Source organism: Otolemur garnettii, unplaced genomic scaffold (genome assembly GCF_000181295.1).
Source record: "Otolemur garnettii isolate 467f Iridium unplaced genomic scaffold, OtoGar3 scaffold00005, whole genome shotgun sequence".
Lineage (NCBI taxonomy): Eukaryota > Metazoa > Chordata > Mammalia > Primates > Galagidae > Otolemur > Otolemur garnettii.
In genome coordinates, this window is record NW_003852400.1 from 15,708,482 (window position 1) to 15,721,563 (window position 13,082).

The 13,082-nt window shown below is 35.1% G+C and overlaps 1 protein-coding gene across 2 annotated transcripts in view; it reads left to right on the top strand.

Annotated features, from left to right (window-relative positions):
• DBF4 (DBF4 zinc finger) overlaps positions 1-13,082 on the top strand; it is a 26,259-nt gene that overhangs the window by 5,140 nt on the left and 8,037 nt on the right. For both annotated transcript variants that reach the window (XM_003782644.2, XM_023519510.1), the window contains exons 3-7: positions 2,815-2,994; positions 5,374-5,424; positions 5,860-5,929; positions 6,476-6,552; positions 12,586-12,622. In XM_003782644.2, the coding sequence (XP_003782692.1) occupies positions 2,815-2,994; positions 5,374-5,424; positions 5,860-5,929; positions 6,476-6,552; positions 12,586-12,622 (415 nt within the window). The remainder of the gene's footprint in view (positions 1-2,814; positions 2,995-5,373; positions 5,425-5,859; positions 5,930-6,475; positions 6,553-12,585; positions 12,623-13,082) is intronic.

The window sequence follows — 13,082 nt, forward strand, 5'->3', positions numbered from 1 at the left end:
ACTCGCTTGAGCCCAGGAGTTGGAGGTTGCTGTGAGTGTGATGCCACGGCACTCTGCCCAGGGGGACAGCTTGAGGCTCTGTCTCAAAAAAAAAAAAAAAAAACCACAGTGACTTACTACTTCAAACCCTTTAGGAAGGCTACTATCAAAGAAACAGAAAATAACAAGTGTTAACAAGGATATTGAAAAATGGAACCCTGGTGCACTTTGAGTGATGCAGCCACTATGCAAAATAGTATGGATAGTTGCTGAAAAAATTAAAAATTGAATTACCATAGAATTCACCCATTCCACTTCTGAGGATATAGCTAAAAGAATTGAAAGTAATCTTAAAAGGCTATTTGTATATCTTTGTGGCATTCTCATTCACCATAGCCAAAAGGTAGTAATAGCCCACATGTCCAGTGGGTAAATGGATAAAATGTATGTATATATAATGCGATTTTACTCAGCTTAAAAAAGGAATACAATTCTGATACATGTTACAACATGGGTGAGTCTTAAAAACATTGTGCTGAGTGAAAGAAGCCAGCCTCTAATTATTAGAGGCACTAATTACAGGATTCCATTTATACAGAGTGGACATAAAGTTTGTATATAGTTTAAAATAGTTTAACGTAGTAAATTACATACAAACTTTATGGACACCATGTATAATGTAAAATACCTAGGTAGTTAAAGTCATAGAAGCAGAAAGTAAAGTAAAAGTTACCAGGGGCAGGGGAGGTTGGGGGATGTGGAGTTACTGTTTAATAGGTACAGAATTTCAGTTTGTGATGGCAAAAAAATTCAGAAATGGCCAGTATTGATTGTTCTGTAATATTACAGTGTACTTGTTGCCACTGAATTGTGTAAACTTAACAGTGGTTAAAATTGGCTGGGCGCAGTGGCTCACTTCTGTAATTTAGCATTCTGGGAGGCCAAGGTGAGGGGATTGCTTGAGCTCAAGAGTTCAGCCAGCCTGAGCAATCGTCAAACCCTGTCTCTAAAAATAGCCTGGTGTTGTGGCAGGCACCTATGGTCCCAGCTGATGGGGAGGCTGAGGTAGGAGGACTGCTTGAGCCCAAGAGTTTGATGTTGCTCTGAGCAATAAAGCACTCAATCCCAGGGTGACTGAATGAGACATTGTCTCAAAAAAAAAAAAAAAAGTGGTTAAAATGGGCCACATTTTGTGGCTCACACCTGTAATCCCAGCACTCTAGGCAGCCAAAGTGGAATAATTGCTTGAGCTCAGGAGTTTGAGACAACCCTGAGCAACAGAGAGACCCCATATCTACAAGTAGGAAAAATTAGCCAGGCATAGGTATAGTCTGAGATACTTAGGAGGCTAAGGCAGGAAGATTGCTTGAGCCCAAGAGTTTAAGGTTGCAGTGAGCTATGATGATGTGTTCCAGCCCTGTGACAGACCTTGTTTCAAAAAAAAAAAAACCACACAAAGATTAAAACAACAAATTTTATGTTTTATATATTTTGTCCCAATAAAACCTATAGGATATTGCACTTCTCTTAAAAATTAGAACCTCTTGTATTGCTAGGACTTGTGTTTATGAAAATGAAGATAATATTTGATGTATAAGTTCATTTATATTCCTGCTTGGCACTTGTAAGCATATGAGTGTTCTCACTGGAGTAAATAAATGTGGATATTTTATTTACTGGTCAGTGAAAATAAATGTTGGTAGAAAATAAAGGAAGTGACTGGCACTTACACAATGAAGCCACTAGTTTCAGCATTAAATTCTGCTTAATTTATTGGTTACACACTTTACTTCATTTTTTATTATCTTCCTATATAGTGTGAGATTCTATAGAAATTAGACAAACTAAGATATTTCTAAAAGCATTTTATACAAATGGTAATAGTAGTCTACTCAGTAATTAACTTCTTGTTATTTTAATTTACCTGTCCCTTGTTGGGGATGATCTTTAATAACATTGATTTTGACACATTTGTTTATAAATAATTTAGGCATTTAAGCAATGATTCTCAACATTTTAGTAAGAAATTATCTTCAAACAATCTTAGACTTTTAAGGATAAAGGTTCCCTCTACTCTGTACGTTTAAGCATCAGGGAAGGATGTTATAAATTAATGATTGAGAGCTGTGCTGTTCAATATGATACCCAGTAGTGACATGTGTGGATATTTAAATTTAAATTCATTAAAATGAAAAAAAAACAAACTAAAAATCAGTGGCTCAAGCCAATGGTATGTGTAGTCTCAGATACTTAGGAGGTTGAGACAGGAGGATCCCTTGTCTAGGAGTTCAGGCCAGTCTAGGCAACACAGTGAGACTCCCATCACTGAAACAAAACATTTCAGTGGCTCAGTCACACTAGCTACCTTTCAAGTGCTCTATAGCCACATGGGCAGATTACTCTCACGTTAGATTGTATGGGCAAAGCATTTGCATCATTATGGTAAGTTCTATTGCACATTATAGCATTATATCATTGGCTCGAGTCACAGTGGAATGCCTATATTCAAATTCTGTTACTTTCTACTAGTGTGACCTCTTGCAAGTTACTTTAGTTATCTCCTTCAAGAAATGTGGATATTAGTAATCATGGAGTTGTTAAATGGATAAAATTAATTAGTGTATATAAAGTATTTAAGAATAGTATATAGTTCATGCAGCTCTTTTTTTGTTGTTATTAAAACCCTGATTGCACAGTTCCTCAGAAATCCAGATCCAGAAAAATATAGCATAAGAATTACCAATTGATAGGATAATTAAGTTGCATCAGATTAGAATTTTATACTGTTCTTAACCTGTGGTTTTTATGACTTAAAAATACTTTTTTTTCTTCTAGCGAGTTGAAGAATTTCTCAGCAAAGATATCAGTTATCTTATTTCAAATAAAAAGGAGGCTAAGTTTGCACAAACCTTGGGTCGAATTTCTCCTGTACCAAGTCCAGAATCTGCATATACTGCAGAAACCACTTCACCTCATCCCAGCCATGATGGAAGTTCATTTAAGTCACCAGACACAGTAAGTCTCTTAAATATGCTTTCAGCTCTCAAAAAAGCTTTAACCTGAGGTTCTCATGATTTTTCAATAATAGGCTAGCAGTAGAGTTCACTTGGCTAGAATATTTATAAAGTGACATTCTGTGTAACTTTTCAGTAGTAAGGTAGACAACAGTCTTTTAGAAAGGTGAGGTTTTTTGTCTTTTTTTTTTTTTTTTTTTTTGAGGCAGAGTCTTACTGTGCTGCCCTCGGTAGAGTGATGTGACATCACAGCTCACAGCAACCTCTGACTCTTGACCTTAAGCGATTCTCTTGCCTCAGCCTCCTGAATAGCTGGGACTACAGGCACCTGTCACAACGCTCAGCTATTTTTTGTTGCAGTTGTCGTTGTTTAGCTGGGCCGGGCCGGGTTTGAACCGCCAGCCTCAGTGCATGTGGCCAGCACTTTAACCACTGTTGCCAAGCCTGATTTTTTTTTTTTTTAACGGTACTTAATATAGTCATTATACCAAGTATAACTGCATTTGAGGATGGCTTTTACTTTTTAGAGTAATTTATAACTAAAAGCTTAATAGCAGATAATTGTTTAAAGGAGAAATAGATTTTTTTTTAATGTTTTAAATTCTATTTTTGAGACAAGGCCTTGCTTTGTTGCTTAGGATAGAGCAAGTGTCCTCAAACTACGGCCTGCGGGCCACACTTGGCCCGCCTAGGACATTTATCCAGCCCACTGGGTGTTTTTGCCGCAGCTGCCTGTCCTGCTTAGCAGACAACTCGTCTCGGGGCCCATAGTCCAGCCCTCCAACAGTCTGAGGAACGGTGAACTGGCCCACTGTTTAAAAAGTTTGAGGACCCCTGGGATAGAGTATGGTGACTATATTATATTTCATTACAACCTCAAACTCCTGGCCTCAAGCATTCCTACCATCTTGGCCTCCCAAAATGTTAGAATTACAAATATGAACCATTGTGCCCAGCCAGAAACCTTTTTATACTTCAGATCCAGGGGTTAAGGAAACTGTGGCTTGCAGGCCAAATCTAGCCTACTGCCTGTTTTTGTACAGCTTGCAAGCTCAGCATGGTTTTTGACATTTTAAAGTGGGTGGGGAAGAACATCAAAAGAAGAATATTTTGTGACAAGTAGAAATTATGTAAAATTCAGATTTCATCATCCACAAAGTTTTATTGGGACACACTATACCTATTTGTTTAGGTATTCTTTGTGGTTGGTTGGGTGCTTTGGGCAGAATTAAATAGCTATGATAGAAAGCATATGACTTACAAAGTTTAAAATGCATATTATCTGGCCTTCTGCGTAAAAAAAGTTACTAATCCCTATTCTATAATTATAAGCATCATGTACCTATCCCTCCATTGCCAATAAGAGAAGATACAGGGAAGGACAAATTGATTTAATTAGGTGTGGGGAGGGGAAGAGATTAAGAGATAAAATGTTTATCTCATGTTTTAAAATTGAAATATAATTAATCATTTTAAAAACGTCTTCCTCAACTTACCTATTATAGCCATTTGAAAAACAGAAAATGAGGGGAAAACAAGTAGAAAAATGCATCTCTTGAAAATAGATACATAATACATAGAAGAAAAAAGTCAAAAGAAAGGGAAGAGACCAAAGAAGGCTCATGCATTCTATTTTTTTAGTTAATGGTTTTTTGGAGCAATGAGACAATTCAGTAGTGATGGTTCCAAATTAATTTTTGCTTATAGCATTTTAAATACTTTTCCTAGTATTTTATTTTAAATGTGAAATAATATGTAAAAACATATAGTTTATTTTTGTTAAATCTTTAATAGAAAATGTAAACTGGCTCGGCACCTATGGCTCAAGCGGCTAAGGCGCCAGCCACATACACCTAAGGTGGTGGGTTCGAATCCCCAGCCCAGGCCCGCCAAACAACAATGATGGCTGCAACCAAAAAATGGCTGGGCACTGTGGCGGGCGCCTGTAGTCCCAGCTACTTGGGAGGCTGAGGCAGGAGACTCGCTTGAGCCCAGAAGTTAGAGGTTGCTGTGAGCGTGATGCCATGGCACTCTACCCAGGGGGATAGCTGGAGGCTCCGTCTCAAAAAAAAAAAAAAGAAAGAAAATGTAAACTAATTGTAGATTGAGAATTCTAGTGGTACCTAGGTATTTTATTTTTCATGTTAAGTAGAACACACTAAAAACTGACCTCTTTTATTTCTTTAAGTTGAATCTACTTGCTTCAAAACAAAAGAAACAAAAACACTTTTTAATAAATGAGACCCAGAAGAAATTGAGTCTTTTGACCATATATCATTGCGTTGTTAGCCATAAAGATTTGTACAAAAATTTATTTACTTTAGCAAATTTACCTTTTAATGTTTTCTTCAGGGTTTTTTTTTTTTTTTTTTGTCTATAGGTGTGTTTAAGCAGAGGAAAATTATTAGTTGAAAAAGCTATCAAGGACCATGTAAGTAGCTTTAAAAAGTTCATGCTGTGCATTTTGTTATTAAAAACTGAAATGGAAATTATAGATGTTCTTTAAATCTTCCTTTACTCGTTTTTAGGAAAAGCCTAAATTTCAGCCTATGTTTTATTTTACAAAGAACAAAATTTACTTTTCATGGAGAAACATCCCCACCTTGTGGCCTTTCAAAATATGCATATTTCTGGAAACTTGTGAAACTTCTGAAGAACGTGTATATAATTAAGTGGGATTGATTTTTTTTTTTTTAATTCCAGAAGAAAATCTCAATGTTCTTATTGCTATTGTAATTCCAAGAGTCTCTTATGAATAAACACCTTGGTGACATTAAGCTTTAAATAATTGAGTGTCTATTACAATTTAGTTCATCTTAAATAGTAATTTCCTAGAAAAACTCCTAAAACTTTTTTTTTTTTACAGGATTTTATTCCTTCAAATAGTATATTATCCAATGCCTTATCATGGGGAGTAAAAATTCTTCATATTGATGGTAAGGATTTTGTACTTGTTCTTTGACAGTATTGTAAGTACCCATGTATCCTTTGGTTCCTGATTTTGTATAGGATTTTTCTAGGTAGTCTTATTTTCTGTTTTTATAGCAGAATACCTGAAACTGAGTAAAGAAAAGGAATTTATTTCTTACATTTATGGAGGTTTAGAAATTCCTGGTTGAGAGGTTACATCTGGTGAGGGCTTTCTTGCTGTGGGGGCCCTGAGGTGGTGCAAGATACCACATGGTAAGAGAGAGGGCTGAATGTGCTAGCACAGATCATTCTTTCTCTTCTCATAAAGATAGCAATCCTCATCTCATGATAAACCATTAGTCCATTAACCCATAAATGCATGAATCACCTCTTAAAGGGCCCATTTCTTTGTAATGTTCAACATGACATTTGAAGGGAGCAGACATTCAAATCATGGCATAGGCAATACCTGTAATGGTAATTTCTTTATATAAATTTACTACAAGGAAATGTCACTCTTTAACTTGAAGGCTAAAATTGCTAATCTTAAACCTTTCTTTCTTTTAATTAAGACATTAGATACTACATAGAACAAAAGAAAAACGAGTTGTATTTATTGAAGAAATCAAGTACTTCTGTGAAAGATGTGGTATGTTGTCTTCTTTAATTTTTAAACGAATTTTAAAAAGTGATCTACTTTGTTTTATTTATGTATCTATAATTTTTTCCTGCCAAGTAGATAATACATTGCCAGAACATGTAGAGATAAGCCTGTGCATTATGTTTCTGGTAAATTGTTTCGTAAATACATCTGTAGTCCAGAATGTGTAACTGGTTAAATTCATTCTCATACTGGAAAATTTTATTTTAGGATATGAGAAAGGAATGTTTGTAGAAAAGTTTTGGTTTGCCAAATATAAAAATATAAAAGTTTTTAATGAAATTTCATGTAAGAGGCTTGAATGGACATGTATAAATCTTTTGCACACTAAATATATGTAAATTTCAACATGTTAATTGGATTCTAAAACTTCTTTTTAAAATGAATCTTAAAAATAATATAGATAAATATATTTTGCTCCATTCCTTTATTTAATGTGCTGTGTGGCTTATTTTATTGAGGATCTTTTGCATATTTGGACATGAGGAATGTTGGTCTCCTTTCATGTCTTTGGTTTTAGTACCCAGGTTTAATGCTATCCTCATAAAATGCTGAGATGTGTTCCCATTTCTATTTTCTAGACAAGTTTTTACAAAATCAGTTTTGTTTAATGTTTACTAGTCTTGAGTTTTTTTGTTTCTTTTTTTTTAAGATTCTCAAATACGAGAATCAGGTCATTTCTTCAGTACCCTTTGGTAGTTTGGTTTTTGAGGAATTTGTCAGTTTTTGTCTAAGTTGTTGAATTGATGGAAGAGTTATCTGTGATGTTCTCTTATTAACCTTTTAAATGTCTGTGGGTTCTATAATGATGTCCCGTTTTTATTCCAATAATGTTATTTTGTGTCTCCTTTTTTTTTTTGGTCAGCCTGGCTAGAGTTTTACCAAATTTATTAACCTTTTCAAAGAATCTGCTTTTAGTTTCATCGATTTTTCTCTTTGCTGATTTCTGTTATTTCTTTTTTTCTATTTATTTTGGGTTTAATTTTCTTTATGGTTTCTTCTGTGAGAAACTTGTATCATTGATTTGAGACCTTTCTTTGCTAATAGAAACATTTATGACTTTAAGTTCTCCTTTAACTGTATCTCACACATTTTATGTTGGATTTTTTTTTTAATAGGCTTAATTTTCAGAGAAGTTTTAGGTTCACAGTAAAATTGAATGGAAGGTACAGAGATTTTGCATGTACCCTTTTCTCCAACAGATGTACATCCTCTGTTACCATCAATATCCCATACCAGAATGGTACAGTTGTTGTAACTGATGAGCTTTCATTAGCACATCATTATCACCCAAAGTCCGTAGTTGACATTTGTATTCACTTTTGTTCTTGTACATTCTATGGGTTCTGACAAATGTATGATGATGACATGTATCCAGCTTTACAATATACAGAATAGTTTCACTGCCTAAAGATTCTCCATATTCGGCCTGTTTATTTTTCCCTCCCCTGCAACCCCTGACAACTAATGTATTTTGCCATGTATAATGTGTACTTTTTGCCCAAAATTATTATTTTTTTTTTTTTTTAAAGAAAGAGTCTCACTTTATCGCCCTTTGTACAACTCACAGCAAACTCCAGCTCTTGGGCGTAGGCAATTCTCTTGCCTCAGCCTCCCGAGTAGCTGGGACTATAGGCGCCTGCCACAATGCCTGGCTGTTTTTTTGTTGCACTTTGGCCAGGGCTGGGTTTGAACCCACCACCCTCGGAATTTGGGGCTGGCGCCCTACTCACTGAGCCACGGGTGCCACCCTGCCCAAATTTTTTTAGGGAAAAGAAGGATGTGCATCATGGATAGTACTAATTCTGTATCTATATAAATGTTTTTTAATTATTGGATTTATGCTTATGTTAATATTGTAACCCTAGAAAGCAATAATATCTGCATGCAAAATAATAACTTGGAATATGGTAAATAGTTTTATTGAACTTTTGACGAATTTGGAATGAAAGCATTTTTGGACAATAGAGAACAATGGTTTTTTTTATACACTTCAGGCAAGAGCTAGCAATCTAGCTGATATTTTTGCAGAAACTATTGGAAATTCCCTTGGAAAATGTCAAAGTGGTTTTTGTACAATGTAGGCTTTAAGCTAACAGTTATTAATATGCCAAAGAACATGACAACAGAGCTGCCAAGAGACACTTTGGACCTCAGCCCACAGAGAGTGTCATCAGGTTGTGGAGGCAACAGGAAGAAAAACTTCTTCAGATGCAAAGACAAAAGAAGGCAATGCAAGGGAAACCTCTGAATTCTGGAGCAGCATCAAACTGTGATCTCTGTTTCAACCAAGATGATACGATAAGAAAGTAAAAGGATTGCATAAGAAAAAAACATTGATTTCTCAGGGACACCTAAACAGTGCTTTAACCTTATGAAGACAGAAGGTTTGAGCATGAGGACATGAAGAAAACTTGCCCAAAACCTTCAAGCAGCCTCTGAGAATCACATTTTGGAATTTCATTCTTATGTCATCAGTCTTCAAAAGACTTACAAAGCTGTCCCACATTGCCAATATGGATGAGGTCCCACTCAGATTTGGTATGCCATCCAACAGAATTATGGATGTCAAAGGAGCAAAGAATGTGGCTTTAAAATGAATGGACATGAGAAAACACATAAGAAATTTCTACAATTCCTTTATAACACAAGAAAAGTACCTAATTATAAACAAATAAAAATTTTTAATTAAAAAATTAAAAGATTTTTCTCTCCTGAACATTTGGGCCAAAAAAGTATATGCAGTAGTGCATGATACATGGCAAAATACAATATTGATCCTTTACTATCTCCATAGTTTTAACTTTTCCATAGTATCATACAATTAAAATCATATATGTAGCCTTTTTAAATTGGCTTCTTTCCCTTAGTAATACTATTACTGTTGATGGCTTCATAGCTCTTTTTTTTTTTATGTGCTGAGTAATATTCCATTGTCTGGAATTGTTTATATTTCTATGGAAGACATCTTGATTGCTTCCAAGTTCTAGCAGTTAAGCATAAAGCTCCTGTAAGCATTCATGTACAGGTTTTTTTGTGGACATAAATTTTAGACTCATTTGACTACAATACCAAAGACTGACTGCTGGATCATGTAAGAATTCTTAGTTCTGGCTTGGCGCCTGTGGCTCAAGTGGCTAAGGCGCCAGCCACATTCACCTAAGGTGGCAGGTTCAAATCCAGCCAGGCCCGCCAAACAACAGTGGTGGCTGCAACCAAAAAAAAAAAGAAAAAAAAAAACAGCCATGCGTTGTGGCGGGCACCTGTGGTCCCAGCTACTTGGAGGCTGAAGCAGGAGACTCACTTGAGCCCAGGAGTTGGAGGTTGCTGTGAGCTGTGATGCTATGGTACTGTACCCAGGGCGACAGCTTGAGGCTCTGTCTCAAAAAAAAAAAAAAAAAAAAAAAAAGAATGCTTAGTTCTGTAGGAAATGCTAAAATGTCTTTTAAAGTAGTCATGCCATTTAGTATTCCCAACAGCAATGGACGGTAGTTCCTGTTGCTGGTATGTTAGATTTTCATCTTCATTCAATTAAAAGTAGTTTTAAATTCCTCTTATGAGTGAACTTTTTGTCCTATGAATTATTTGGAATTATACCATTTATTTCCAAATAATTGGGGATTTCCAGCTATCTGTCCATTACCAATTTTTATTTTAGTTATGTTATTGTTACATAGAACGTGTTTTGTATGATTTTGCTTTTAAAAAATTAGCCAAGGTTTGTTTTATTATCCAGAATATAGATTATTCTATATAGATTATTCCATTCTATGGTGAATGTTCTGTGTGCATTTGAAAAGAATGTACTTTCTGTTGCTATCAGGTGGAGTGTTAGTCAAGTTAGTTTGGGTGATAGTGTTGCTCACATCTTTTGTAACCGTAATGAGTTCATGTCTTGTTCTGTGTACTGCTAAGAGAGAAGAGTTTGAAGTTGAGAGGCGTTTGAATCACATATGATTGTGAATTTGTCTATTTTCCTTTTAGTTCTAGTACAGTTTTTTGATTCACATATTAATATTTTAAAACATGTTTGGTGTGTACATATTTAATATTCTTATATTTTCCTAGTGAGTTGACCCTTTTATTTTTGTATAATGCCCTTTCAGTCCCTATTAATTTTTTTGTTTCAAAGTTAGCTCTCTGGTAAGATAGGCACTCCTGCTTTCTTTTGATTAATATTTACATGATCTATCTTTTTGCATCCTTTTACATTTAACATATCTATATATTTCAAATGGACTTCTTATAGATAATATTTTCATCAGATTTGGTAGTTTATCTGTAATTGGTTATTATTAGGTCATTTGTACTTAATGTGATTGTGATTGGATTTAGGCCTACTAATTTACTATTTAATTTTCTGTTGACGTCTTTTGTATTTTATTACTCTGCTTCCCACTTTTGTGCCTTCTTGATTGTTTTAAGATTTATGTATCAACTTGTTTATTCTTACATCTTCATTTGGACCGTGGGGGTTTGTTTGTTTTAATGATATAGGAATGATATACATGCATAACCTTTTATGATCTATTTACAATTAATATTTGGCCTTCAAATAAAATGTAGAAACCTTAAAACTATTCAAGCCCTTTTACTTTTCCTTACCAGCCTTTACATTATAGTGTTTATTCCTCAACCTTTACATTATAGTGTGTTTATTACATGTGCTTATAAAGAAAATGCTCCCTGACAATGTTCAACTTTTGTTTGAAAAGTCATACATTTTTTGGCTCAGTGCCATAGCTCAGTGGTTAGGGCACCAGCTACATACACCAGGGCTGGAGGGTTCAAACCGGTCCTGGCCTGCTAAATACCAGAGACAACTACAAGAAAAAAATAGTTGGGTGTTGTGGCAGGCGCCTGTAGTCCCAGCTACTTAGGAGGCTGAGGCAAGAGGATCACTTAAGCATAAGAGTTTGAGGTTGCTGTGAGCTGTGATGCCATGGCATTCTGCCAAGAGCGATATGGCGAGACTGTCTCAAAAAAGAAAAGAAAAGTCACACATTTTAAAGCACTTAAGAGGAAGAATATTGTCTTACTCTTTCTTCTACTATTCCTTCATTCCTGAAATTCCAACTTTCCTTCTGATGTTACTTTCTTTTAGCCCAGTTCTAGTCAGAGAGAGGTTTCTCCCTTTTAGCTGCTCATGCTATCTTTGCATTTCATTTGCAGTTCTCTTCTTAACTGGGGCTCACCCTCAGGGCAGAACTATGGGAAAAGAGAAATAATACAGTGATTCCCTTGGTATTCTTTGAACTACTGAAACTTCTTTCCTAGTTTTTCCAGTGAAAATAATGACATTTGTATAGGATTTTTGGCTGTTAACTCTGCCACTGCTGCCAGCTTCATGACTAGAGGTCTCAGTTTTGGCCGCCTTCCATAATCTGCCTGCTGATTTTATTTTTAATTCTTCAGGTAGCTGTTTATTAAATGCTGTTTTTAATTATAGTAAGTGGGGTTGATTTGCCTACGTTGGATTTATTTCCTCTTGACTTAAACTGACAAACTAATAAATTTTTGAATAATTTTGATACTGAGTTTAACACAGAAGTTTTTCTGAATAAGGTATGAAGTTATCTTACATGACTCTTTTTAGATTATTTAATCAACTGTGCTTTTTTATTATTAGTTGATTTCCTATGAAGGCCAAAATAGTTATACCTAGACTGCAAGGTATTTTGTTGGGTATATCATAAAAGTGAGATTGTACTGTTTAATTCTACACTAATCATTACGATTTTTTTTTATTTCAAGTTAATATGAGGGTATGAACAATTAAGTTACAATATTTGCATATGTTAGGTAGAATCCCTCTTGTAATTGTGTGTAGTTGAGATTTTTATTCTTGAATGATCATTACTTAATTTCCTTGGTTGAGTATTCTAAAAGGCAAAGTTTCTAACAAAACATGTTTGATAAAGTGTTTTCTGCATGACTCTTTTATCTAGAGGATGTTGAACAATTGCAGTTGCTGTTTTCACTGTCCTTTCAAACCCAGATTTTTCACTTTTTTTTTTTAAGGGGAAAAGAGTTGGTATTGGTGCACAAAAAACAAGAAGTAAGTATTCTGCTACCTTTAAGTGTGTTCAGTTTCTTTTGGAAAATAAAAGAAACCATATAAAGATATAAAATCACTTAAACAGTGCTTTAAATGATTTATTCAGAGATTTCTTAGTCTTTTTTAGAACATGGATTCCCCCATATGATAGTCTAGGGAAGCCTATGGACTCTCATTCTCAGAATAATGTTTTTAAAAATGTTTGTTTAGGCCAGGCATGGTGGCTCACGCCTGTAATCCTAGCACACTGGGAGGTAGAGGTGGGTGGATTGCTTGGGTTCACAAGTTTGAGACCAGCCTGAGCAAAAATAAGTGAGACTCCCATCACGACTAAAAATAGAAAAACTGTGGTAAGAGGATCATTTGAGCCTGAGTTTGAGGTTGCCGTGAGTTATAACGCCCGGCACTCTACCCACGGTGATAGCTTGAGACTCTTCCTCAAAAAAAAAAAAAAAAAAAA